This window comes from Galeopterus variegatus, unplaced genomic scaffold (genome assembly GCF_000696425.1).
Source record: "Galeopterus variegatus unplaced genomic scaffold, G_variegatus-3.0.2 Scaffold248, whole genome shotgun sequence".
NCBI lineage: Eukaryota > Metazoa > Chordata > Mammalia > Dermoptera > Cynocephalidae > Galeopterus > Galeopterus variegatus.
The window spans coordinates 296,584-324,177 of record NW_007726359.1 but is presented as its reverse complement, the minus strand read 5'-3'; the positions used below and the strand labels follow the sequence as shown (position 1 = coordinate 324,177).

The window sequence follows — 27,594 nt, the reverse complement described above, 5'->3', positions numbered from 1 at the left end:
TTGTTAGCAATTCATTTTTGTCTGCTACTTTATTAAGACAGAAACTCTATTCCCAAGTAATAAACTTCTACCTCCCTATTAACCTCACTTTGGACTGTTGGCCTATGTTTGCTTTTTATTTCTTGATAACATTTTGCTAGATGATACCCAATAAATGCTTACTTTTTTATGGCCTATTTTATTGAAATTAAAATATTCTAGGTGCTTTTTAGCTAAAAAAAAGAAGTGTGTGTGGGGGGGCACTTAAATACATTACTGTTGGAAGAATCCTTACTTTAAAACTGAAGTTTTCTTTAACCAGAATATTTCAGTTAGGTAAGGCTTAGTTTGTTTGTTTGTTTTAACTTTTTATTTTGAAATAATTATAGATCCACAGAAAATTGTACACAGGAAATATAACCATCACCCAGTTTCCCCTAATGGTTCTATATTACATAGTTATAATAAAATAACTAAAGCCAAGAATTTGACATTGTTTCAGTGTGTGTATATAGGTCTATATCATTTTACCACATAAGCTGTAACAGGCTAATAAATCTATAAAAGCAGTCCCTGAGGAATGGCCACCTATCTGATGTATGTATGACCAACCCTAATTAACAAATGTTTGTGCATATTCATAAATTCCTTAAGATACCTTTTCACTCTTTCACTGTGTATTTAATTTGACAGGATTGAAAAGCATTTAGTATGCTTACTCACTGAAAAATTTAACTCATCGCTTTTAGAGGGAGAGCATGGTTCTGATTGGAAAAGTCACACTCATTTTATTGTCTTTGATCCCTGTCTCTAGGAGCTCCTGTGGGATCTCTCCATCTTCTGACCCCATTCCACTTTCAGGTGACACCCCTGCTCTTCATGCGACTATCTCCCTTGCCCCATTTTCTCTGGGTCATCTTAGGCTTAAGATGTTACCCTTACAAGTTACAAGTTCCACATTACCCTTGCTACCCTGACTATGGAAAGGTGCCTGCTCAACTCTTAACTCCATTCCTAAACATCTGCACGTCAGCTCCAGAAAGAGGAGGAAGATGGGGACTGAGGCAGGAATTCTGTGGAATGAGAAAGGAGTAAGCCCTTAATTCTTATCCCAGATCACGGTGAAGCACAGGCTGAACCCCTTAGACCTGATCATGGGTCAGGGTGATCTCAAACCTAGTGGTCCAGAGTGAGAGACCTACACAGTCTGTGGGTGGAAGGGACCCAGAAAGCAGCAAGCTCATTGGAAACCAGTATTTCCTCCAGGTACCCGAGAGGAGAGATGAGCATATTTAAGACTTCTGTGTGTTGTGTCCTGTTAACATTGCCTCATATATATTTTATTGTAGTTGTATAGGTTTTCACATTCTAAAGTGTCTTTTGTCATTCATTCATTCATTCAGTTTTTTTTTTTATTGAGCACCTACTACTTTTCAGGCTGTCTTCTAGCCACTGAGGATATAGAAGGAAACAAGACAGGCAAAGCTTTCAGCCCTCCTGACCTGACACTAGGTTCTAGTGGGGAAGGATAGAGAATGAAAAAGATAAGTAAGTGAAATATATTGTTTGTTACAATCATGAGAAATGCTAAGGAGAAAAACAGAATAAGAAGTGTTGAGTTCTGTAGGAAGGATTGTCATTTTAGATAGAGGGGCCAGGAAAGGCCTCCCTGAAAAAGCAATCTCTGATTTAATGTCTGAACAAACTTGTGCAGTGAGCCGGGCAGATGCTAGCAAGGAAGAGGTTTCCAGGCACAGGAAAGAGCAAGGGCCAGGGCCCTGAGGCAGTGCAGGGAAGCCAGAACTGAGAACATGAAACCATACTTGAAGTTTAAATACTGAGAGTTGTTCTGATGGTAAAATCTCGTCCACTACCTCCTCCTACTTACCCTCTGAATGTGCCAGCTGTCTGGGACCACTAACATTCCACATAAGTCAGTCTGAAATTGAGAGTTTTAATGAATTTCAAACTGGTAATGACTCCTGGCTTGAGATCTGGTACCATTTTTCTGACAGTCTTTATTTCCATCTCTATCCCAGTGTTTGCACTTCAGCCTCTCCTTGCCTTGAGTATTTTCTCTCTCTTTAATTGAAATGTATTGATTGTATATATTTGGGGGGTACAGAGTCATATTTTGATACATGTATACAATACGTGATGATCAGATCAGGGTAATTAGTATATTCATCATTGCAAAACCTGATCATTTCTTTGTGATGCAAACATTTGATCTCCTCTCTTCTAGCCATTTGATAACATGCAGTTATTATTGATTATAGATGCCTAGCTCGACTATACACCAATAGAGCTTATTTTTCCTCTCTACCTGTAATTTTGCGTTCATTAATCAACTTCTCACTTAACCAACACCCTCTTTCCTGCCTCTAGTAAACACAGTTCTACTCTCTTTCTAAAAGTTTCATGTACAGGCTGGCTGGTCAGCTCAGTTGGTTAGAGCACGGTATTATAGCACAAAGGGCAAGGGTTCAGATCCCTGTACTGGCTAGTGCCAAAAAAAAATTAAATAAATAAATGAAAGTTCAACTTTAATTAATTAATTAATTAATTTTAGCTTCTACATATGAGTGAGAACATGCAGTATTTCCTTTTCTCTCTTACCTAGTGACTGTGTGACGATTATGTTGGTAAGATACTGATTGTTCACTTTTTGCTTTTATTACTAAAATGTTCATAAATATTTATTGACTCCTTACCATGAGTGGAATATTTCTAGTCTTTGTAGAGGCTGTGGAAAAGTAAAAGACACTTTCTGCTCTGAAGTTGTCCAGGCTACGGAATCAACAAGGTCTGTGCAAATGTAAAATGTAAACCCGGTTTTGTTTGCTTGAAATAAAAATAAATGATAAAGGTTAAGTAGGATCCAACAGGAAGAAATTAGGATGGTGGAAGTGGCTGGCATTTTACATTTGTACATGGAAAAGATTAGAACTTGCAGTTTACCAGCTTTCTGGGGGTTGCCTGTGGGGTAGGAGTTATTCCTGAAAGAGGACATTGTGTTTCTTGTATGCAACGAGCAATTTTAATTTTTATGCTTATGTTATTTCAGAGACCACTGACCCCCAGGGGCCTTTATGGTTCTCACTAACCTTTCAAGAAAAGTTTTCAAATGAAGGGGCATTTCAGCAGTCCCTAGAAACTTGTTTTTCTTAACTTCAGTTGCTTCAAACTTCCTGCTGATTCTTGCTTAGGTCACCCCCTGAGAATTTCTCTTGGTCGGATTTAGGAGATTTGGCGTTCATCTCTAAATTCTATTTCTGAAGATAAATGTGGCTTCTTTCCTACCTTGGCTGGCTGAACAGAATCTTGCTACTAAAAATGCTATTAATATAATGGAGCTGTTCGTGTGATGCATGGAGTGTAATAATTCCTGAATGTTGGGGCCATTTCCTTAAGGAAACCTCTTCTAAGGCTTTTAACTTGATTAGTTTTCTGTTGGCAGAAACAAGCCTAACTAGAAAGGTGTTGTTGAAAATATGTCTGTCAATTTACATTTGCAAACTTTTGATAAATATGATAGAGGGGGATTAATCCCAGCATATTTGAGGTGCTACTTTAGCCTTCTCTTCCATCCAGTTTATGTCACCATAATTCTTTCCTCCTTTAAATGTAAACCTATGTGATTTCTAAAATGGGGCTGTGATGAACATTTGTTCTAAATCTTTTATTATTTATTGGTAAAACATATAGTTACATAGACACATCTAGGTACCATAATTCATACTTTAAAAAATTAAGAATGCTAAGAAATTGGTCATGGCCTTTAGTGTTACCGAAATGTGTATTTATCTATTTTACTCATAAAAAATGTAGCAAGTGCTATTCTTAGGAATTTAAATAACATAAACGGTGGTGCATGGACAGTTGATCTTTTCATTTTCCCTATACTTAAATTTTTATCTTTTGTTTTGTTTTGCTTCTTAAAGATACCAGCCAGATAAGCACGAACATATTCCTTTGAAATGTATTTGCTGCTAGTAAAAAAGAGATTCTCTTTCTTGGAAAATTCCCTCTGAGAACCGTATGATGTGTGACCTGATGGGGAATGTTCCAGTATGGGAATAGATTAACATCTGGTGTCTGTATGAGTTACCTCTGAACTCACTGGAACATTAAATGGAGGTTTTCTCTTCCTGTTACCACAAATTTTATTTCAGTAAAGATGTGCTTGTGAGAGTTTAGGCAACATTTTAGACTGAACAGTGGGATTGTGGTGATTCTTGGCTCAGTGTGAAGCTATATTATATTCCAGGCTGTTTCAATCTCTTTGCAGTGGTCATGGTAATATCATTTCCCATTTCTCCGTAGTGCCTTTTACTTTTTAGTTTATTGCATGTCTTCCCTGGCTAGAATATCAGTTTCATGTGAGTAGATAATTTCTCTCTTCTGTTCTCTGCTATATCTCTGGCTTCTAGAACATAGTTGGTTCTCAGTGCATATTTTCTGAATGAATGGCTTTGTAGGTGGTTAAAAGAACCAGCTCAGGGATATGCCGGCTACTCTTTTTCTTCTTTCCTTTCTAGCTGTTTTCACATGTGTTATCTTAAGTGTATACAATTTAAAGTGCTATCGAGAGACCTTGCGGAGCTAGGAGAATAGGCTAAGTAGAGTCACAATTGTCAAGATTTGAAGATTTTTCTCTTTCCCACTGTGAGTAACAGAACTGTGTCATTGGGTCAGTGAAAGAGACTGGGAAAATGTGAAGGAGGGACTTGAATTAACCTGGGTCACCCCAAAAGACTGAATCACATTTAGTGGTTTCATAATGTGAATTTCTGTTTGCAGGGCACTTTGTACCAGATTAATGTTTGCAGGTTGGATTTGCTCCCAGAAATAAATCCATTAGGCTGCTGCTAAGCAGAGAGTGGGGTTTCTATTTCGTTTTGCCCATCCCCACCACCACTGCCTACCCCCTCCAAGAAAAAAAATCCAAACAAAAAACCCAAATCAAGGTTTTTGGAATGCTGTGAAATTAAAGCTGAAAGCTTTTTTCTTTTCAACTTTGATTTATTAGGAAAAGTTGATTGGACTTACATTTTGATGTTTTCCATTATTGACTGATTTTGAAATATGAATAGAGTCCAAATAGAAGAAAAAAAAACAACATTGGCAGGGAGAGTGGGAGGTTACCAAATACACCTCAGAGTTTTGTGTTTTGAAATATATGTATAATTTTAAACAGAAAATTACTTATTTGGTAGACACCTGTGTTTGTACTTTTTGAGTTTTCAGTTTATGGATAGGAATAGAATTTTGAAGATCTAATTGTAGAGTTTGGGAAGGAAGACAAGGTTAGCAGAGTTGTTGGCTGTACAAAAGCAACTCTGGCATGCCACCCGGGCATCCACCCTCAGTGCAGAGACAAGTACTTATGTGCTTATTTCACATCTCAGGGGGCAGTCTCAACAGATGATGTTAGTTCTCACCTGCTACCAGGTAAGAGTCCAAGTACCTGCCAGGTGCAGGTAGCAAGTTGTGCTGTTACCTGAGCCCCATAAGCCAAGGCTTCTGCTCTCCCTGCACACTGATCTCTTTCTCTAAAAGCCTACCCGTATACTAATAGTGACTCAATTATCACCTCCTTGTCTTCTGCCTTTGTTACAGACCGTAAAACCATGGGAAACGCAGAAAGTCAAAATGTAGAGCATGAGTTTTATGGAGAAAAGCATGCCAGCCTGGGGCGCAAGCACACATCCCGCTCGCTGCGCCTCTCACACAAGACCCGGCGCACGAGGCACGCTTCCTCGGGGAAGGTGATCCACAGGAACTCCGAAGTGAGCACCCGCTCCAGCAGCACCCCCAGCATCCCCCAGTCCCTGGCCGAAAATGGCCTGGAGCCCTTCTCCCAAGAAGGCACCCTAGAGGACTTCGGGAGGCCCATTTGGGTGGACCGCGTGGACATGGGCTTGAGACCTGTGTCTTACACCGATTCTTCTGTCACTCCCAGCGTAGACAGCAGCATCGTCCTCACGGCAGCCTCTGTGCAAAGCATGCCAGACTCGGAGGAGAGCAGGCTTTACGGGGATGACGCTACATATTTGGCTGAGGGAGGCAGGAGGCAGCATCCCTATACATCCAATGGGCCCACTTTCATGGAGACGGCGAGCTTTAAGAAGAAACGCTCCAAATCTGCAGACATCTGGCGGGAGGACAGCCTGGAATTCTCACTCTCTGATCTGAGCCAAGAACATTTAACAAGCAACGAAGAAATCTTGGGTTCCGCGGAAGAGAAGGACTGCGAGGAGGCTCGGGGGATGGAAACACAGGCGAGTCCGCGGCAGCTCAGCACCTGTCACCGTGCCAATTCCCTGGGTGACTTGTATGCTCAGAAAAACTCTGGGGTGACAGCAAACGGGGGGCCAAGGAGCAAATTTGCAGGCTATTGTCGGAATTTAGTGTCTGATATTCCCGATCTTGCAAACCATAAGATGCCACCAGCTGCTGCCGAAGATACTCCTCCGTACAGTAATTATAACACACTTCCCTGTAGGAAATCTCACTGTCTCTCTGAAGGTGCCACCAACCCACAAATTAGCCATAGCAACAGCATGCAAGGCAGAAGAGCAAAAACAACTCAGGTAAAGTGATTGAAATCTGTTTCAATATTTTGGAAATGGTGCATGACTCTTTAAGTGCATGATTTTGCTCTTATAAGATTCCCATCTTTTAATCAGATTTTACCCTGTTTGGCTGCTGCAGCTGGTGCCACTTCTCTAAGAATTCCTCTCCCTTCTGTTTTGCTCCTCTTATGGTTCTGTGGTTAAGGGGTGGGGATTAAGGGGAGTGTGTGTGTGTGGGGGGGATGTGATAGGAGTGGGAATAAAGCTGGTAAGTTCATACTGGGAGGCTGCCTGTGCTACTCAGTTCTTCAACAGCATCTCACTTATTCGAGCTTCTTTTCTAACTTGGTCCTTTCTGGGGACAGACAGGAATGGTGGGGCGTGGACTGTTGGAGCTTATTTCTTCACTGCAGCAGGTGGGAAGAGGTTAGTTGGCGGCTCGCCGGGAGGAGGCATTTTTAATTCAGGGAGGGCTCTGGTCACTCGTCAGCTTCTCTCAGGGGTTGGCAGCCTCACTGCCTTACCAGGAGCCATTTCAATTTCCTGTGCCTTGCAAAGCTGGCCAGCCCTGTCTCTGGAGGGAGGCGTAGCGGAAGGAATAACATGGGTGGGTTCCAGTTCCTACTTTGCAGCCAACTAGTTGTTTGACCTTGAGCAAACCCCAACTTCTGGTTGTTCCTCTGAAAAATGGGGATAAGGATGCTCAACTTGCCTGCTTTGGGGTCTACTGCATGACAGGGTGTGTGTGAAAACATTTTTTTTTTCCTTTTTGTCTTTATTCGTGACTGGCATCGGATCGCAACCCTCGGTGTTGCTCCCGCACCTTGCTCAGCCAGTGAGCAGCCGGTCTGTATGTGGGATCCGAACCCTCGGCGGGAGTCCCGCCGTACTTCCCAAGCGGCGCGCTGTGCGCCACCGGGCCGGCCCTGTGAAAACATTTAAAAAAGACTTTAAAAGTATCTTGCTAATGCGAGGAGGATCTGTTACCTTAGTTGGCAAGGGCAATTAATATTAGGATAATAAAATACTGAGCAATCTTGCATTCCTTGGTCCTTTTCTGGTACTACTGTTCCCTGTGGCAGTGGTTTGTAGAATGGTGCCTTAGGTTAAAAATCCAGATGGGGCTCATTTGCCTTGAAAGGTGTGTTAGCCACCAGGGTTACCAGCAAACACCACTGACCTGACCAGTGGAGGATGGGGCTGCATGCTCTGGCCTTGCTCCAGTGCAAGTCAAATGGGTGTTTTGAGGTTCAGTTCTGCTAGAGAGGGGTTCTAAATATAATGGACAGATGGTGGAGAACCTGGGGGGCCAGGGGAAAGAAAACTGGCATTAGACTGTTCCTGCCTGAGGACAGGTTTTGCTGATGGTGTCCAAGCCAGGCACCCTAGCTCCAACTCTTCTTACGTGGGTGACTTTGGGCAAGTTTCTTGAAGCCTTAATGTTTTCATTTGTCAAATGGAGATAATAAGATTTTTTGAGAAAGTGGAATGAAATAACATGTGAAGCCTGGTATTTAGGAAGCAGCCAGTACGGTAGAATTTGTTAGGTGTTGTTATTTTCATCACTGTTAGTGGTGTTATATGGCTTGAAGACCCAGGGCTGTTTGGTGTTTGTATCAAAATCTTGTGTCATACAAACAAAGTTGTTAAGAAGGCTGAATCTGTGGTCTGAGAAGGTGAGCATGAAGCTTTCATCGAGATGCACTACCTGAATTTTAACCCATTTCATTTCTGAATTGAGATTATAACGGCAGAATACGTGCCCCCCTCTGCCCCCCGTGGTCCCTCTGCCTACCCTGTATGGGCTACTCGTGCTTTGTCCATTTGACAGGGGTCACCTGAAAAGCACTGAAGGGCTGTCTTGAAGGCATCATGAGATTGGCATTGCAGGACTGATTCAAAGAGGTGGTCTGCTGGCCTTTGGAGTTTGGGGAAGGGTGCATTGACATAGACTATTAAATATGGAACATCACCTTCGACTTTCAGTTTTACCTGGAACAATGCTAAGTTATCACATATTCTATGTAAGATTTGCAAGGGATACCTGGCTATATTCTTCAGCCTTTCTCTTTCCATGGTTCTAACACCGGAGGACAGCTAGACCTCTGCTCCCTCCCACACCCAGCTGCCTGATGGGATTTGACCTTGGAGTCTTGGCTACTCCCAGAAGAGGGCAAAGCAAAGCAGGTCTCCCCTCCAGATCCAGTACCACTGAAAGCTGTCACGTGTAATTATTATACGAAATTTCCATTCTTTGGCTTATCACCTTCCAAAATTGTTAATATAATGGAAGTGAGATCATCTAAATTCGGTGCCTCATAAAGTCACTGCTAAGGCATCTTAATATAACGCAAAGTGCAATGGATTTGCATCCTGGTGTCTGCTTATCCATACAGTGACCTTGGGCCACTCACTCCCTCGTATGTGCCACAAGATCCTTCTCTGTCCAGTCTGAGTGACAGTAGCCTCCAACAGGGCCATTAGGAGAACCAACTGGGATACTGTGCACAGAAGCCTTTTGCGGAGCCTATAAAATGAATGGAAATATTATTTTTGTACTGACTTTATATGTTGAGTGAGGATCTTTAATGACTTGAAACAAACCCCAGAATTATGCACAACACTATCCTCCCGCCCACATTTCCTAGTCTAAGTTTGGCATGCTCATCCAACGCGATTTCTTGAGAGCCCACTATGTTCCAAACAGTGTATTTTAAGAGACAGTGGGTGTGGAAGCTTCCTTGAAGAAAATTCTTTTTTTTTTTTTTTTTTAGTTAAAGTTTTTGACCCAGAGGACCTCTCCAGTGAGCTTGAATCAAGATATTAAAGTCTCCTCAGCTGCCCTGGTGATGCAGTTGAATCGGTAATAGTCTTGTCAGCAGTTTTATTCCCTGAAAAAGAGTTCCTGGCAGACATTTGGCCCAAGAGCATGTCCTCTAAGCCTGGAAGAAAATACATTTTTTTCTGAAATAATGTGAATGATTTCATGTGATTTAAAAATGATCAAAAAAGAGTTTTTGGCCATTCTTCCTGTTTTTGTATTTGTTCAGTAGTTGGATGTCTTACTGAAATGTGAAGGCACTGGAGTTCACATTTAGGTTGTGAAAAGTAACACATACTATCTGTTGCAGTTTCTGGCACACAATTATTTATGTATATTTGAGCATGTGTTGTGTGTGCGTGTGTGTGTGTGTGTGTGTGTGTGTGTTTGCGCATGCACCATGAATAAAAGTTTGTATTGCAAGTCAGTACGGGTAAAGCCTCATACGATTTGAAGCAGAATTTACTGCTAGTGCTTTCTGTAAAAGCACATAATAGGTTGGATTTAATTGATGGCTACTTGTTCTTTTGGCCTGAACTTTACATTCTTTGTATTTCTTTGGTTACAGATAGAGGAAGGGGCAGCCTCGTGTCATGCAAAGAAGAGGTTATCAGCATATCTGAGCTTACGAATTTGAGCCTGTTACCTCTTGGTTATTCAACTTCCAGAGATCTCAGTGACTCTTTTTTTGTTGTTGTTGTCCTTTTTGAGACCGGCCTCACAGTGAGCGCTGTGAGTGCACCGGTCATTCCTATATAGGATCTGAACCCGCGGCGGGAGCGCTGCTGCGCTCCCAGCGCCGCACTCAGTGCGCCACGGGCTCAGCCCCTCAGTGACTCTTAATTGAGGCTGGTGGGAGGATTCTGCCAGGGAATGAATGGAAAACAGTGTCTTGCACATAACAGATGCTCAATAAATAGTGGGTATTTGTTGTGATGGTGAAGTTTTGAGTTAGTGTTCTAGAGTTCAGCTCTTCCGCTATCTCAGCAACAGGGGTGCTGGAGAGAGAGAAGTCTGCCATTTGACAGAGGGTCCATCTTGTAGCCAGGTTCTGTGTTTCTAGGGAAAGCTTTGGCTTGGAACCATTGTGCACACTCGTGAGGAGAGCTTCATTCATCCACTTGGAAGATGAGAGAATGTGGCGCTGCTGTACTGAGCTTGTGGCAAGGGGATGTATTCTCAGAGCCCCTAGCCCAGATGTGGCACTTGTAATTAGGATAGTGGGTTTAACTGACCTGTTTCCCACCCCTCAGTATTCCCAGACCATGTATGGAGCGGGAATGGGATAACGCAGAGTTCTCAGCCAGAGCTTAGGAACCTCGTTGGCTGGTGACAGGGATTCATTTCAGTGTGATTTAGTTACCAACTTGTTGGAGCGACCTCACAGATCACCTCTCCATACAACCCCATTGCTTTTCAGAGGAGGAAGAGGATCTAACTAAAGAGATTAGGTGCCAAGTTCTCACAACTGGATTAAAATTCAGATCTTCTGACTCACTGACCAGGGCCCTTTCTTCAGGGTCTCCCTCCCTGTTCCCCCACATCCTACCTCCCCAGCCATGAACAGATTTCAGCCTAAGTGTCCTCAGATTTTAAAATCAAAACCTTCCACTCTGGTACAGAAAAAAAAAGGGCTTGGCTGAAAAGAAAATTGTTACTGCCCACGTCTGTTGCAGGAAATGATGGTTATGGAGAGAGGCGAGGACAACTCTAGAAAGAGCCCTCCCCGATGCTTGCTGTCTTTGATAAGCAAGGAGATGGGATGGTGATTTTAACAGGATAGGGGGTGCAGCCTTATCAGAAAAGGATTTTGAGTTCCTAGAAAAATTGCGTTGATTTATAAAATTTTATTTTGTTTTACAACTTAGCTTAATGGCCCAGAAATAAGTTTGTGTCCCAAGCTGAAAAATTGACATCAACAGCCAAATGATTCTTAACCTTCGGTCACAGACTCCTTTGAGAATCGAATGAAAAATTTGGACCTTTTCCTTAGAATAAACACATGGGCCGCCCTTCTGCATATTATTTCAGGAGGTCCATGGGTCCCCCAAAGTCCATTTAGAAGTTTCTGGTTAAGAACTTAAGGTTAATTCTTCATGAAACAAAATATTTTCATGTAAAAGCTTTTTAAAAAAAAAAAACAAAAAACAATTCTCTCCTCCTTCCCTTTACCTCTATCTCTTTGTGATGCTTGTGTGTGTGTGTGTGTTCCTCTTTATTTATTTTTTTGCTGGCATTTAAGTTAAGCAATGAGATGTTTATTTTGAAAATGAGCCTATCCATTTCCAACAAGATTATCCATCTCCTTTGCCAAGATCTTTTTAGGAGGAGGGGGATGAGTAGGTAGTTGAGGGATGGCTATGTCAGAGTTTTCAGACCCCTTCTTTCAGCCAGCTCTCCTTATCAATGGATTACGTATCCATAGATTCAACCAATTGCAGATAGAAAATATTTGGAAAAAAATTTGTGTCTGTACTGAACATGTTCAGGCTTTTTTTTCTTGTCATTATTCCCTAAATAACACAGTATAACAACTATTTGCATAACATTTACATTGTATCAGGTTTTATAAGTAATCTAGAGATGACAAAGTATACAGGAGGTTGTGCATAGGTTATATGCAAATACTATGCCATTTAATATCTGGGACTTGAGCATCCCAGGATTTTGGTATCCAAGGAAGTTCCTGGAACCAACCCCCCACAGATATCCAGGAAAAATTGTACTCTTAAAAAGTATTGCTGTCTTCAAAGGTCTTCTATTTGTGAGTTATATCTATAAATACGTATTACAGTGAAAATTGTACCAAATGTAAAAAATACTTATTAATTCATTTAAAAATCTCGGTAAATCCATTACATGTTCACATAAATACCTTTTTATTTAAAATTTTTTATTCTCTAAAATAAAAAAAGAGTAGTGAGATGAGAGGCATTGTTCTGTATTTTTGCAAACTCTATGACTTCTGGTTTAGCGGAAGATACCAAAGTCTCATTCTGCGTCCACTTTCTTGCAATATTCTGTGTGGTTGGACTATATGAGCAAAATCTGGTCTTGTACAAGCAGTTGGAAAAGAAAGGGCTTTAGGGACCCTGAAAGTATCTCAGGGACTCCTGGTCCATACTTTGAGAGCAGCTCATTTATGCTAGCATAGGTTGGGAAAGTTCGGATCTTGAAAGTCACATTCTTAATTTAATATATGAATAGAGGAAAGTCTGTGCCCTTTGACTCAACTTTTGTCATGTTGGCGTGTCATCACTGGTTTTACAGCATCACTAGGAGGAGGAAGGGCTGGCATCAGGAGCTGAGAACACTCTGAGGAGGACTGTGAGACCTGTTGGATGTCGCTGTGAAGCCAGCCTGCTGTGAAGGTCTGACAGGGTCTCTGCGGAGCCCAGTGGAGAACTTAGGAAACATCTCATAGGCTTTTCACTTTGTCCCTTAGGCCCAAGTGGTCTTTGACCACATGTTGACAGAGAATCTAGCTTGGGCCCCAAGGTAGCCCAATATATCTCCTACTTTCTCTACTTTTAAAAAAAGTTGAAGAACAAAATTTAAATTAACTCTGGTTGTATCCATACAAGACATAATAAAACTAAACTGCATGAAGTTTGCAAATTTAAGCTTTTTTTTTTTTCCTTTTTGTCTTTTTTTCGTGTCCGGCAACGGATCGCAACCCTCAGTGTCGCGCCCGGACCGGGACCGGCAACGGGATCGCAAACCTCGGTGCCGCGCCCGAACCTCGCTCAGCCAGTGAGCGGGAACTGGTCTGTATGTGGGATCTGAACCCTCAGCGGCAGCGCCACCGCGCTTCCAAGCGGCGCACTGTAGCAGTGCGCCACCGGGCCGGCCCGCAAATTTAAGCTTTATGTCTAGGACTGATTTGTCACCCCAACTTTAGTTGTGCATAAGCTGAGCTTAGAAATGACTAAACCTTTAAATCAAACTAAAATGTACTCCATGAGAAACTGTTTTCCTTGTTTTGAGATTGTGGTGGAAAATGAGTTCATTCAACAATTATTTTTGAAGTGCCTGCCCATGCCAGGTGCTATTCTTGGCTCTTGGGATGTGTCAATGAAAAAAGATTACTGAACTCATGGAGCTAGTTGGAGTGAAATGGGGGTGTGTGGCAGAAAATGTTAGCACAGTAAGTAAATGATATACTATGGAAAAAAGAGCAAGGTGAGGAAGAGCAGGTGGAGGGGAATGTGGGTGGCAGTTTCAGATAGGGTGGGTAGGGTGGGCTACTGAGCTGCAAGGTGGGAGGGTGCTTAGTGCATTCGAGGAAGAGCAAGGAGACCAGTGTGGCTGGAGTAGAGTTGGGGCAGGATGAGGAGATGCTGCAGAGAAGTTGGCATAGCAGTTGGAGGAGGGAAAGAGAAGACTTCCAGCTGTTGAAAAAGAGGGACTTGAGTATTGCTGGAAGTAGAAAGGCTGGGAAAATGCCCCAGAATGAGGTCTTCAGTTTCACTGCTGGGTAGGAGATAATGCCGGACATTTGTGGAGGGTCTTGAACGACACAGTCTGAAGAGCCCTCCACGTTGCTTCTGGAAGATGTACCTGGTGATGGTGTGCAGATGGATTGATGGAAGGAACATAGTTTGAAGAGAGAGCTTATTGATGAACCAGGGATTCGGCCCTAGGGAGGGAAGAAAAAGATGGGGTGTGAGATCTATTATGGGGTAGTTAAGAGGGGAAGGATGACTACAAGGTGGAAGGAAGCACATACACAGAAAAACATATGAAAGGAGAGAATATGATTCACTTAACTTAGACATAAAGCACTCTCTAGTCAGAAGTTACCTGAAGCAGCATTTCAAGCATTTGCCAACTTACTTTGGAATCCCTTTTTAGAAAATGTAAGAATTTCGCTTCCAGTGGTTGTAATTGAGAGGAATTGTGAATCATTCCCATTGGGAATCATTAGAGGAGAGGGAATGGGTGTTGGAAACATAAAAAGTCATTGAGATTTTTGCCTTGGGAAAGGAAGAAGAGGGAAAATAAAGTCAATTTCTTATTTCTAGCAAATCAGGAATGGCAATTATTAATAATAGTGCCCAATAGTTACTAATTTACAGTGTAAGTAATGTCACCATCTTCTTAGTTTATTGTGCTGTGTTTTGAATGTGAAAATAATTAAGAAGCCCTAATTAGTATTAGGCTCACACCAGCCTTGGTCGCCTGTTTTCCCCATGAAACCTTGTTTTTCACAGGTTCCTCAGACAAGCTTTTTTCCATGTTGGTGCAGGAAGCTAGTCACTGAGGTCAGGCCATGCCTGCTCTCCTTGGGCTGAGATGTCAGTAAGGCTGAAGATGGAGATGACAGTAATTATAATTACATTTTTGAACAGGTACCATGTGCTGAGCACAGTTCTAGACACTTTCCCTGGGTTAACTCAATCTCACAGCATCTGATAAAGTGTCTTACAAAGTAGACACTATTGTTATCCCCCTTATACAGATGAGGAGACTTAAGCAAAGATTGGTTCAGAGTAATTTACCTAGGATTGATATTTGCTGTAGTTAGATTACCAAAGGAGAGTATACTGAGTGTATCAAGGAGAGAATACTGAGAACCAAAAATGGGGTGGGGGGTGGCACTTACATTTTAGGAATAATAAGATGATAAACTAGAGGAAGAACACTTTAGAACTTAACAAGGCAGAAATAATTCTAATTCAAGACTTCTGCAGGTCAAAATTTCCTTACCCCACTGAAATACAGTGAATTCTCCTACATTTAGCTTCTCTGCACAGGTATATTAAAGCTAAGCTGTATTCATCAGGGAAATTAAAGTGGCCAAGGAAACCATTTCTAATTGCATTTGGCTCATAACTACAAGTGACCAACTCATTCTACTAGTCCCTGAATTGTCCCAGAGCCCTTGCGCTTTGTAGCGAATTACCTTGTTTTTCAAAACTGTGTCCTCATGTCATCAACACAGAAAACCTGTCCCTCAGAGTATTTGTTAAGTCTCCTGTGGAAACAACTTGAGTCTTACCACAATATGTCATTAGTCTACATTCATGCTGGGTGGCCCTCCAGTTTTAAAGGCAGCGAAAGCAGTCTTTGAGGTTGCCTCTTGCCTCCCCTATTTTGGTATGGGAGCTCATTTAAGCATTTATTGTCCAACCACAATGGGTAGGAAAACTCTTGCCCAGCAGCTGTTGTATGTTTTGGGCTACAGCTGGCCACTTGTGCATCCAGTAGAAAAGTGCATGCATTCATTTTGGGAAACTGCAAGTGAGATGGAAACTGGCGAGTGCTCTGAAAATCTGGTTTGGGAGGATTTGTCCTGGGAGAGCGGGATTGAAGAGCCTCGCTACCCTGTGAATGTTGTTTCTAATCGGAAGTCTCTTCAGTGGAGTGTTTCTGACATGGAGAGTTTACTTTGAGCTGTTTCCTGGAAATCTCTGCTGGATCATGTTGGGAATTATTTCTCTATTTACCTAAGGTCTTACCATTTTCCTTGATTTCCTCAGACTTTTTTGATTAAAATTTAGCATTTGGCTATTCTAGGACAAATCAGATACTAAGATGTTTAACTAGATGATAAGGAACATACCTTGCATTTACTACAAAGAATGCCGAGGCTCCCATGGGACTACCCCTGGTGTCAATCTTCTGTATTCCTTACTGCTGGGAAGAGTGGGGAGGTTTGCAGTGCTTCAGGGAGTGGGGAGTCAGGTTGCTCAGGTGTGAAGTCTCCTTGAGACTGAGGTGGGTAGGAGGAGGAGCCCTTCAGAAAGATGGCCATCAAGACAGTTTGCATCACAGTGAGGGAAAGAAAGAATAGTGTTGAGTAGTGCCTCTGGCTGGGCCAACCTCATTTCCCACGATGCTAGGGAACGGGCTTCTGGTTATTTGGGATATCCCAAGCTTCATGACTAAGTGCGGACTGGGGATGGGCAGTCAGCATCTGTTTTCTAGTGGTCTGGGCCACATATCAGTGGGGGGATGTGTACCACCGAACCTAATTAATCACTTTGGAGACAAGGTGGAGTTATCTTGGATCCCAGATACAAAATCATTCCCCAGAGATGACACTGAGTTGCATGCTCCAAAATTATGCAAGCTCAGCTGGGGCCAGCGGCCCTCTTACCTGGAGGAATCCCTTTGCTAAGCTTAGTGACCATCCCAGAGCTGAACACACACAACCTGGGCCATTGCAAGGTTACAGCATCAGTTGGCATGAGCTGATGTTCAGGTCTCACAAAGTGGTGAGGATCCATCAAGACCTTAACTTTTAGCTTAAATTGAGAGAGACATAAGGGCATTCATTCTGTAAAAGGGTGAATGGTTTGTGGAATGTAGTAAACTATAGAGAGATGTGCTCTTGAGAATTGGCCTGTCCTGTCTGTGCCTCTTTTTCCCTCATCCTTTTTTCATCTCCTCCTTCCCATTTCTTCCACTTTCAGGTTTTAATGCTTTGCCAGGCAAATAGATGAACAATCACTCATTGTTGGTTAACAAAGGGAGAAGACATGGAGTTGAATATTTAGGCAGGATCTAGTCTGGTGCTACCTGCTGCTGAGCCCTACGGCCATCATATAATAGTGGAAAAGGTACTTGGAAGTACTAGTTCCAACTTCCCATCTGCCACCAGCTAGACTTGTGACTTTTTGAGCCCTAGCATACTCATCTGTTAATCAAGGAGATCATTTTGCAAGGTTCCTTCCTGTTCTGGAGCTCTGGGAATTACAAGATATGGGAGGTCAAGGCTTTCTGTCTTTGTACCGATGTCTCTCTCTTATAGACTAGGGATGTTACCTGTGTATCTTATCTTTCCCTGTTTTTTAAAAACTTATTTATTTATTTATTATTATTTTTTTACATTCTAAGATGTTGTGGAGCAGTTGCTGGGGAGGGGGAGAGGGGAAAGGGGAGGGTGATACGCTGGGAGGACCAGGGAGCAGGGTGGGTGAGGTATGGTCGAGGCATCCCTCTCATTCTGCCAGAGGAGCCCAGAGAGCTTATGGTGGCAGCTGGGTGGTCATTGCTGGGCTGGATGTGGATGTGAGGGGGCGTAGCTGAGGCCCTTGGCCTCTCCATGCCCTGGGCTCCAGTCTTTCCCCGTCTTATAGAAAAGCATCTTACCTCTTTTCATTTTAGAGGAGAGTAATTATGGCAGATTCCTTCATGCATACCTAACCTCCTTCAGAGAGGAATTGAGACATGTGAGAATGAATCCAAGAGTTTGGGAAATTCACAGACTCCTAGTCTTCCACAACTCATGGTTGCTTGAATAATCAATGATTGTCTAATATTCTTATTTTCTTATATCAGCAGAGAAGTATACGGTTAATTTCCCTGCCAAGGTGAAATGTGGGTTGATAACAGTGTTTTCCTGTTTGTGTAGAGAATTTTTACCGAATGGATCTGGGTCCTTCATGACGATCCATGCCTGTTAGTAGAACAGGACATAGCAAAGTGACTGGCCCCTAATTACAGGGGTCTGCATCTGAGCTGCTTCTGTGGTTTCTTTGTCCTCATAAGTCCCTTTAACTCCCAGGGGTCTAACCTCCATCTGCAATGGAAGTGGTCCTTAGAAGCCTGCTCAACTACCTCCTGCTACTGTTCTACCCACACCCCACTTTTTTTCATGTCTGGCTCTGCACCTCTTTTAGTTGCTCACTTAGTATTTATTCCCGATGAAGGTGAACTTGGAACAGTTGTAATGTATAATTGACTGAGATTCTTGGTGATATGGGCACAGCACCTATCTGGACTTTGTGTGGGACAAGATTAGTTTGTGGCATGGCTCGTTCTGCCCCATTGCCTTTCAACAAATATGTGAGCCCAAAGCATTCATTTTTTATGGCAATTCAGAGTATCCTGTTAGTTTGTACATGTTTGAACCATAATTAGATTTTGATGAGATTAAAGCCTCAAAAAAATGGTGAAACCACCTAACTATGTTGCTTTGCCATCTCTACTATGTCAGACTCATGTTGCTGTTCTCTTTCTTTGGGAAACATCAGTCTGGTTTTTTATCCATAAGACTGTTGAGCTGTCTTGCCCCGTATTGCTGTCATTATCCTCCCTTGATTACTACCATTATTTAATTATTGTTTATGAAAATGCCTGTAGCACTTTGGAGCAATTAAGATTCTGATTTAAGAACAAACCTGTCTGTCCTGGAAATGTTCACCTCGAGAGCAGGGGCAGCTTTGGAAGTTTTGAATGTATTTAAACTGGGAATTGATATCCCCAGCATCTTGGCAGTTGCCCCACGCTGTCACTTGGCCCAGGGGCAGTGAGTAGCCTGCTTCGGGCTCCTAGCATCCCAGTTTTGAAAGGGCCAGGTAATTGGAGAGCCCGACTTGGAGCTGTGGGCCCCACAGACTTATTTAGCACAATGTGGAGTGAGAGGCTGCTTGTTTTCAAGAAGCGAAGCTGATTAGAGCATGCGGACTCTTGCCTGCTCCTGGGATATGGGGCCTTGCTGGGTGAGTGGGTGAGGTGGTGCACTAGCTATCTTGTGAGTCACTTCATTATAGAATAGACTCCTAAGCAGGCTTTTTATTTATTTCAAAAGAAGAAAAAAAAAATCAGCTGGAAAGACCCAGCTATCCATTGTAACCCCCTACCTCCAGAAGAACTAACTAATCTGCCTGCAGAATTTCCTGGAGTTCAAGGCAGGCTGATGAGGGTGAGGGTGCTGAGCTCTCTCAGCATGGAGGTGGTAAGAATCTCAACAGCTGATTTGCCAATTAGTTAGTTATCTTAGTTAGATAAATGACAAGCTCTTAGATGTTCTCCTTGTTTCTTTTCTATTTCTTGAACTTTCCAAATTGTTTGCCTTCATGCAGGGTGTCTTAAGGTTTCCCCAGGGGCTCTGCTGCTCTGCTGGCGAGCTGGGTCTGGGCAGGTCCAGGGGTCAAGGAGGACTTGCTCCAGGAGGGCTGGGGAGCAGCCATGCCCTGGGTGGTCGGTCCCCTGATGCTACCCGGGCTCCTGGGAGCCCCTCTGCATGATGCCTGTCTTTTTTCCCTCTCTCTTCCTGCTCCCAAGGATGTTAACGCAGGCGAGGGCAGTGAGTTTGCAGACAGCGGGATCGAAGGGGCCACCACCGACACAGACCTCCTGTCCAGGCGGTCCAATGCCACCAACTCCAGCTACTCGCCGCCCGCCGGTCGGGCCTTCGTGGGCAGCGACAGCGGCAGCAGCTCCACCGGGGACGCGGCTCGCCAGGGCGTGTACGAGAACTTCCGGCGGGAGCTGCAGATGAGCACGGCCAACAGCGAGAGCCTGGAGGAGGCGGGCTCCGCGCACAGCGACGAGCAGAGCAGCGGCACCCTGAGCTCCCCGGGCCGCTCGGACATCCTGCTGACGGCCGCGCAGGGCACGGTGCGCAAGGCCGGAGCCCTGGCCGTCAAGAACTTCCTGGTGCACAAGAAGAACAAGAAGGTGGAGTCGGCCACCCGGAGGAAGTGGAAGCATTACTGGGTGTCCCTGAAAGGTAAGCGAGGGGCCCTGGCTCCGCGCTGCATCGCTGCATCGCTGCATCGCCGCATCGCCGCATCGCCGTTGCACGATCCATTGTGCGCATACTTGCCTGATGGGGTTTTCTCTTTGTTATCGTATGGAATTATTTCATGCTAATTTTTAGGAAATTTTCTTTTATTGTGGTAAGAGCACTTAACATGAGATCTACCCTCTTACGTTTTTAAATGTGCAATATGTAGTATTGTAGTCTGTAGGTACAATGATTTGTGACTTATCTCTAGAACTTAATCGTCAGACTTAACTGAAACTTTATACCCCTTGATTAGTAACTCCCTCTGTCCCCCCACACCCTCAAATAATGTTTCCTTTTTTTCCCCTTTACTTCTTTTTACAATTAAGCTAGAGGAGCATCTCATGTCTGTTTCCTTGTATTTCCAGCTGGTTCTGATGGCAGTTTGGAAGGATGAGTTGCAAAAACATTTTTTTTAGAATCATTCAAGTTAGTGAAATACCTCCCAAAATGAATGCTTTGGAGGGGAAATCATTAGCTTAAATCCTAAGAAATTGCTTTTCTTTAGGTTAAAAAAAATCAGTAGAATATCTCTAATTTCATAGGGTTCAACCTGATGTAAATGAAATGTCTAACTTATGTTTCTGAAAAGGTCAGTTGCTATTTTATAGTCAAACTTTGTATGTTTGAGTATGCCTATGTACAGATACATACGGACATGTATATATCAGTATTTTCTTTTTGTAGAACCATGAAGCTTTTATATGTTGCTATTCATTGTCATTTTGCATACATTTGTGAAGTATGTGTGTATATTTTTGCACATACCTGCATATGGCTTGGTAGTGTAGAAGTTGTAATATGTTTGTGCAAATACTTTGCAAGGTCACTTAGAGTTTTTGTCACAAGCTAGATTTGAAGCAGGGTTAGTAAACGGTAAGATAGGTTAGACAGGTTAACAAGATTAAAGAAAGGGCACAGGAAGAAGCATCTTGGGCTTACCAGGTGTGGTGCCTATACTAGACCACTTGATACTGGATTTCATCAACTGCGCTTGGTGAAACCTAGAGGCGTGGAACAGCCTCCAGCTCTGCTCAGTGAGGTGGGCTCATGCCTGTGCAGTGGTGTGCAGGCCAACCCTGTGCGACAGCAGGGTGTGGTGGGTCCTGTGACCAGTGGTACCAGCTGTTGCTTCGATGCCTGGTGGACCAGGAAGGGAGCGAGTTGGTTAGGATATAGGTTTTGCTGCATGTCACAGAGACCCACAATGACAATGACAGTGCCAGGTGCCATAGGCAAGACAGAACTTTATTTTCCTCTCACCTTTAAGAAGTAGACAAGCTCAAGCTTGTTTGGTAACTCTTTCCTATGAAGTCATCCAGGGGCCTGGGCCCCTTCTGTCTTGTTGCTCAGCTAGTCTTACAGCACTATCTTTTGATGAGTCTTGGATGCAGTGGACTTGCTCACAAAACATGGGTGTTCATCCTGTGGGAGCACTTTGGAGAACTGCTACTGTTCTTTCTCATGTGTGACCTGCCCTAGCTTGATGTGGAGGTGATACAGGGTTGTGTCTGAAGGGCCTGGATCATGCCAGCTGCTCTGCTGTGGTGACGTGGGAAAGGCCTCGTCCTCTCCCGCCTCCTGCTTCTCCCTCAAGTACAGGTATCACTGGACGCTGCAGCCTCTCTTCCCTTTAGCAGCCTGTCTTATCAATTTATTAATTGCTGCTGCTTTCTCAACAGCTTGATTCGAAGACCACCTTCATCAGTCATCTGAGGTGCTTTCTGGTTGTACCTCATACCTGCTGAATCACAGGGTTCAGAGGTGGGCCCCTGTATTAGTTTGCTAGAGGGGCCATAACAAAGCACCACAGACTGGGTGGTGTAAATAAGCTTTCTCTCTTGCAGTCCTGGAGGCTAGAAGTCTGAGACCAAGGTGTTGGCAGGGTGGGTTTCTTCTGAGGCCTCTTCTTGACTTGAAGATGGCCATCTTCTTCTGGTATGTTCACATGGTCTTTCCTTCACACCTATGTCCAAATTCCCTCTTCCTATAAGGACACTAGTCATATTGGATTAGGGCCCACCTTCATGACCCCATTTTACCTTAACTACTTTAAAGGCTCTATCTCCAAATACAGTACATTCTCAGGTAGTGGAGGTCAGGACTTCAACATAGGAATTTGGGGGCAGGGGCATAATTCAGTCCATAAAAGGCCGTGAATCTGCAGTTATAGTGGATTGAATTATGTCCCCCCAAAACTCCCTGAAGCTTGAATTGTGTCCACCAAGTTTTATATATTAGAAACTTTTAGATATGAGAAACTGACTGTTAAGAGGATGGGAAATCCTATTATGGTAATTGAAAGGTGGAGCCTTGAAGAGGTGATTAGATTGTAGGACTGTGAAGTAGTGAATGGATTAAAAATGGTGTTTAGGGGTGTGGTTCTGAGGGCTTTAAAAGCAGAGGAGAGTCTGTCTTTTGCTCTCTGTGCTCTCTCTCTGCTTCCACCATCTTGCAACATGAGACGCCTGGTCACTGTCACCACCACCAGATGGACTTTGGACTTCCCAGCCTCAGAAACTGTAAGCAATAAATTTCATTTTCTTTATAAATCACCCAGTTCAGTGTACTTTGTTATAAGCAACAAAAACAGACTAATACAGCAGTTTAAACAACTTCCCAGGTAATTCTTACTCTAAAGTTTTGAACAGCAATGTTAGTGGCATAGAATAAAAATAATCAGGTGATACTTGGGACGTAGCAGAGTGGGGTATTTTGTTTCTGCCATTCGCTTAGAGAATAAGTGACATGGGAAGCCAAGGTGCAGGCATTCAGGAGCACAGCCCACAGGCCTAATAGGGGAGGGAGCCTTCACTTTCTTGGTGACCCAGATCTGAGTGACACAATCTGTCAGGATCCAGGCCCAGAGCACAGAGCCACTGAGTCCTTCGCTTCTTAAGCCCGACAGGTTCCCATTATATGTTGACATACTCGGGGCTTTGTCCTTGCCACTCAAAAGCAAGTCTTGTTGCTGACTTTTTCTTAGCAGCTCTTGGATATTGAGAAATAAAAAGGAGAACACCTGGGAACTACGAAATAGAGATTTTTTTCCAAAGATTCTTTAACATTAGACAAAATAATTTTTAAAAAAGATTTTTACCTAGATTGTGCCTCTGGAGTGCCGCTGTGGACAACTGAAAAGGATACAGATCATGTTTAAGTGAAGATGAGGGTACAGAGACTTTTATCAGGGACTATGTAGTTTTTGGATTTGCTGCTTCATGTTAGTCTTAAAATTGGAACAAGTTGATAATTGAGTAAAAGCTGATTTCAGCCACCACTGTTGCAGATGATTCTAAAGCAAAATTGAAAAATGATGAAAACAGCTACTTGGGAAGACCGTACAATGTTCAAAGTGTGCACACGCCAGGATTTGTGGGTATTTCCTAATTCATTATCTGAAGACTTCCTTCTCTGTTCTCAACCTGTGATAAAGTATGTTACTCCTTTTATGCTAAAAATTTACTGATCATTAGTATATATTAGTTGTAAAGATTATTTAGAGCAGGTTTTCTCAACTGTGGCACTATTTTGACATTTTCTGGATACTTCTTTGTTGTGGGGGGCTGTCCTGGGAATTGTAGGTTGGTTAGCAGCTTCCCTGTCCTCTGCCCACTAGATGCCAGTAGCATGTTCTCCTTCTTCAGGTTGTGACAACCAAAAATGTCTATAGACGTCACCAAATTTGCCCCACCCTGAGAACCTCCGATTTGAAGGAAAATAGTCTTCCCCCTTTCATTCTAGTTTTTGTTTCTCTTTATCTCTGATCTGTGCTATCTTAAGGCATGGAAATAGGAGGTATAGATGATGCTGTGATTTGATATTAGTATTCCTAAAAAAACCTTGCGATCTTCAAAATCATAGGGATTATGGGAAAAATAGAGTTGGGGCATACTACTCAACAGGTGTGTATTTAAATTATGTGAATGCAACTTTTAAATCCCAAACTAAATAAAACGAAAAAACAGCTCTACTAAAATGCTACTAAAAATTTCTAATAAACACTATAAGACTTTACCTTTAAAAAAAAAAAGCACAGGAATTTACCTTTAAAAAAGGAAGCAAATATAGCATGAATGGGTAAAAGGAATAGTCGAGACTCCTGAATGATGGAGACAAGGGCGACATGGGTGAAATCAGAAAGCTCAGGAGCACTGTGCAACAGGACTTTTAGACAGAGCCTGTAGTCACACTGTGTCAAGGGAAAAGCTGAAATGAATTTTTTCATTTTGTACCAGTGCATACCAGCATGCTACATTCAGCTGCATGTGGGAGTGTGGCATTCAGCAGCTATTAACATGTCAATGTGAAATATTATGGGCTAGGAAACATTGCCTTTGAACCAATGTGACTTTTTCATTGATCCACATCATTCTGTATTACTAATCGCCTATGAGCAAATTTGCTTTACAGACTCATTTTGTAGCTGAATAGATTGTACTTTCAGGGGCTTTGCAACTCACATAAAGTGTGGCACTTGCTGGTGGTGAGAAAGATGGTGAAAATGGACTGAGTAGCATATGCTGAAGTTGAGGAAGAGTCCTAAGTTTTGCCCGGGTTTCTCCTGAAATTGGTTTCGATTAGTTGAGAATAAGTGTTCAGCCAGTAATTGCTGTTTAAGTGAGACTTAAGTCTAGTCAGTGATGGAGGGAATCTATTGAAGCCATGTTGCCACAGCCTATGAAATATTTCTGTTGCTACTGTCTCATTAGTTTCACAGTGTAATTAAGTATGGACCTGGACTCCGGCTTCCCCCAGGCCTTCATATGTGTGCCGTGTATTTCCTCTTTCAGTAGGAACAAGGACAAGGTTTATTTCTAGAAAAAAATTTCTAGATAAAATCTGAGACCAAAAATGTATCATTTCTTTCCTTATCCTTAAAGCACCTAAGGTCAGTATTATGTATTGTTTTTTCCAAGGGCTAGTCCAGAAACCCAATACATTCTCTAGAGTTTCCCGGTTGCATATCACGTAAGGCGTATTGGAACGGGCTCCAGTGGGATGGTAGTGACTGCCACACACTGCTAGGTACAGTTTTGGCCAGAAGAACAGTGTTTACCAGTTGCCTTTGGGCTAAGGAGCCACAAAGCCCCCACATGACTGTGAGGGTAACTGTAACCAGACATTCTAAAACAGAAAGTAAGGATCTTAACTTGAGAGCATGTGTGAAGGGATCTCATGCAGGTTGAGGAGCTGTGATTTAAGATCTGTGCTCTTCTCTAGGCCCATCCAAAACTTGAGTACAAGCACGGCCCCATTCTCTTTGCTTCCTGGGTTCCACTCACTTTAATTTCCAGCCCTTTCCTGGTGATGCAGCACAAGTGTCAGTTTCTGTTGCCCAAGCACCAAATACTCACACAGACCCCTGTTCTGTTTTCTCAGGATGCACACTCTTTTTCTACGAGAGTGATGGCAGGTCTGGAATAGACCACAACAGCATCCCCAAGCACGCCGTCTGGGTGGAGAACAGCATTGTGCAGGCCGTGCCCGAGCACCCCAAGAAGGACTTTGTCTTCTGTCTCAGCAATTCCCTGGGCGATGCCTTCCTCTTTCAGGTTTGTTGGGCACTTCGGTTGCAGGGCATTTTAAACCTCTGAATTTGATACCTTCCTCTCTTGCCTAAGTACCCCATCCTTTTTTTCCTTTTAGCAGTGGGATTTATTTGTTGCTTATTATGGAAACAAAAATGGTGAATGACAAAATAAACATCTGTACTGAATTCTAGAAATGAGAGACCTCACTGAGAAGGTTTCAAAGTGAAGTCTGAGGAGGGTTATGAGTTAGATTTGAGAAGCTTGATTTGTTTGCCATCAGCTGGAGGATTTCTCAGTGTAGTCTCAGTACCATTTGTGTAGCACTTTAGAAAGGGATCATACGTTCCTTAATTTAGACATGATTTGAGCTGTCAAAAATTTTTATCGTAATATGTTCTCTTCTAATATTAATCATAAAGTAAAATAATGACATCTCAGGAATGACTGGCTATACCCAGTTTTTCTTCCTTATCTTATCAGAACTTTCTACCCACTGTTTGAAGTTGGAGTGTTAATTATTTTAAAAAAAACTTCCCTACTAATTGCTTCAGGGTTACTTTTTTTCTTTTTTAGAGGAACCTTTGAGTTTGGTTAGTTTCCTGAAATCCGTAAATACGCTTTGTTGTAGTGACCACCAAAGCCCTGCAAGAACTTTTCTTGTGTTAAGAAGGCTTCCTTCATTTATTCCATTAATTAATTAATTTCTCACACCTTTATTTTGTGCTTCCTGTGTGCTATGCCCAGTCCTATCGAGAATACCAAGAAGATTTTGACACACTTTCTACTCTTAGAATGTTCACGTATGATAGGAGCAACAGACACAGGAACCAATCTTTATAATGTCATAGGGCCCAGCATTGAATATTTTAAAAAGAGCAGGGATTAATCAGGTGAAATGGACAGTGAGAATATGTCTTAGAATGTTCACGTATGATAGGAGCAACAGACACAGGAACCAATCTTTATAATGTCATAAGGCCCAGCATTGAATATTTTAAAAAGAGCAGGGATTAATCAGGTGAAATGGACAGTGAGAATATGTCATGCATGGAGACAGCTGGAACAAAGGTTTGGAGGAATAGTTTATTTCTCCGAGTTTCTGACTTTGTCCTCTAAAGTTATTGCTCTTTAGGCAATTAAGTAAGAAATGTAAAGTGGAAATTTTGTTTGTGTAAAGACACAGCATCTGTGCTTTCTTTTTTAAAATCTGTGATGTAAAACACAGAAAGAAGAGTACACTGAATATAAATGTACCGCTCAATGAACTATCACAGAATAAATATGTAACCACCACCCAGGTCAAGAAATAGAAGGTTCAGGCACCCTATCAGCACACCTCCCCCTGCCCCTGCGTACTAGTTGAATAGAGTGAACATGTCTTTTATCATCCAAACCAGGATACTTTTGTTTATCTGGGAGTAACTTAATTTCTCCTTCATGTGTGAAGGATAGTTTTGCTGTATATAGAATTCTTAATAGACTGTCTTATTTCAGTGCTTTGAAAATGTCATCCCACTGCCTTTGACCTCCATAATTTCTGATGTAAAATCAGCTGTTAATTTTATGAAGATTCCTTGTACATGATAAGTTGTTTCTCCCTTCCTGCTTTGAATATTTTGTCTTTTTCTTTAAACTTGGATTATGATGTGTGTTGGTATCAATTTCTTTGTGCTTACTCTACTTGGAATTAATTGTGCTTCTTGGATGTGTAGATTTGTGTGTGTGTGTGTGTGTGTGTGTGTGTGTGTGTGTTTAAATCACATTTGGACAATTTCCAGCTATTATTTCTTTAGATAGTCTTTCTGCCTATTTATCTCTCTCCTCTTTTTCTGTAATTTCTATTATGTTTATATTAGTATGATTGATTGTGTCCCACAGGTCTCTGAGACTCTCTTCATTTTTCTTTATTCTTTTTTTTTTGTTCTGTTCCTTGGACTGGATAATCTCAACTGATCTACTTCACATTCACTGTTTCTTTTTTCTAACAACTCGAATCTGTTATTGAGTGCTTCTGACTATTTTACATTTCAACTCCAGAATTTATATTTTGTTCTCTTTTTAAAAAAATTTATTTCTCTATTGATGTCTTCTATTGGTGAGATATCATTCTCATACTTTATTTCTTTAGACATGGTTTCCTTTAGTTCTTTGAATATATTCAAA

At 42.4% G+C, this 27,594-nt stretch overlaps 1 protein-coding gene across 1 annotated transcript in view; it reads left to right on the top strand.

Annotated features, from left to right (window-relative positions):
• The first annotated feature begins 5,607 nt into the window (after positions 1-5,607).
• TIAM1 (T-cell lymphoma invasion and metastasis 1) overlaps positions 5,608-27,594 on the top strand; it is a 127,706-nt gene continuing 105,719 nt past the window's right edge. Inside the window, exons 1-3 of the mRNA XM_008566503.1 lie at positions 5,608-6,575; positions 19,393-19,840; positions 25,280-25,452. Of these exons, the coding sequence (XP_008564725.1) occupies positions 5,613-6,575; positions 19,393-19,840; positions 25,280-25,452 (1,584 nt within the window). The 5' untranslated portion in view covers positions 5,608-5,612. The remainder of the gene's footprint in view (positions 6,576-19,392; positions 19,841-25,279; positions 25,453-27,594) is intronic.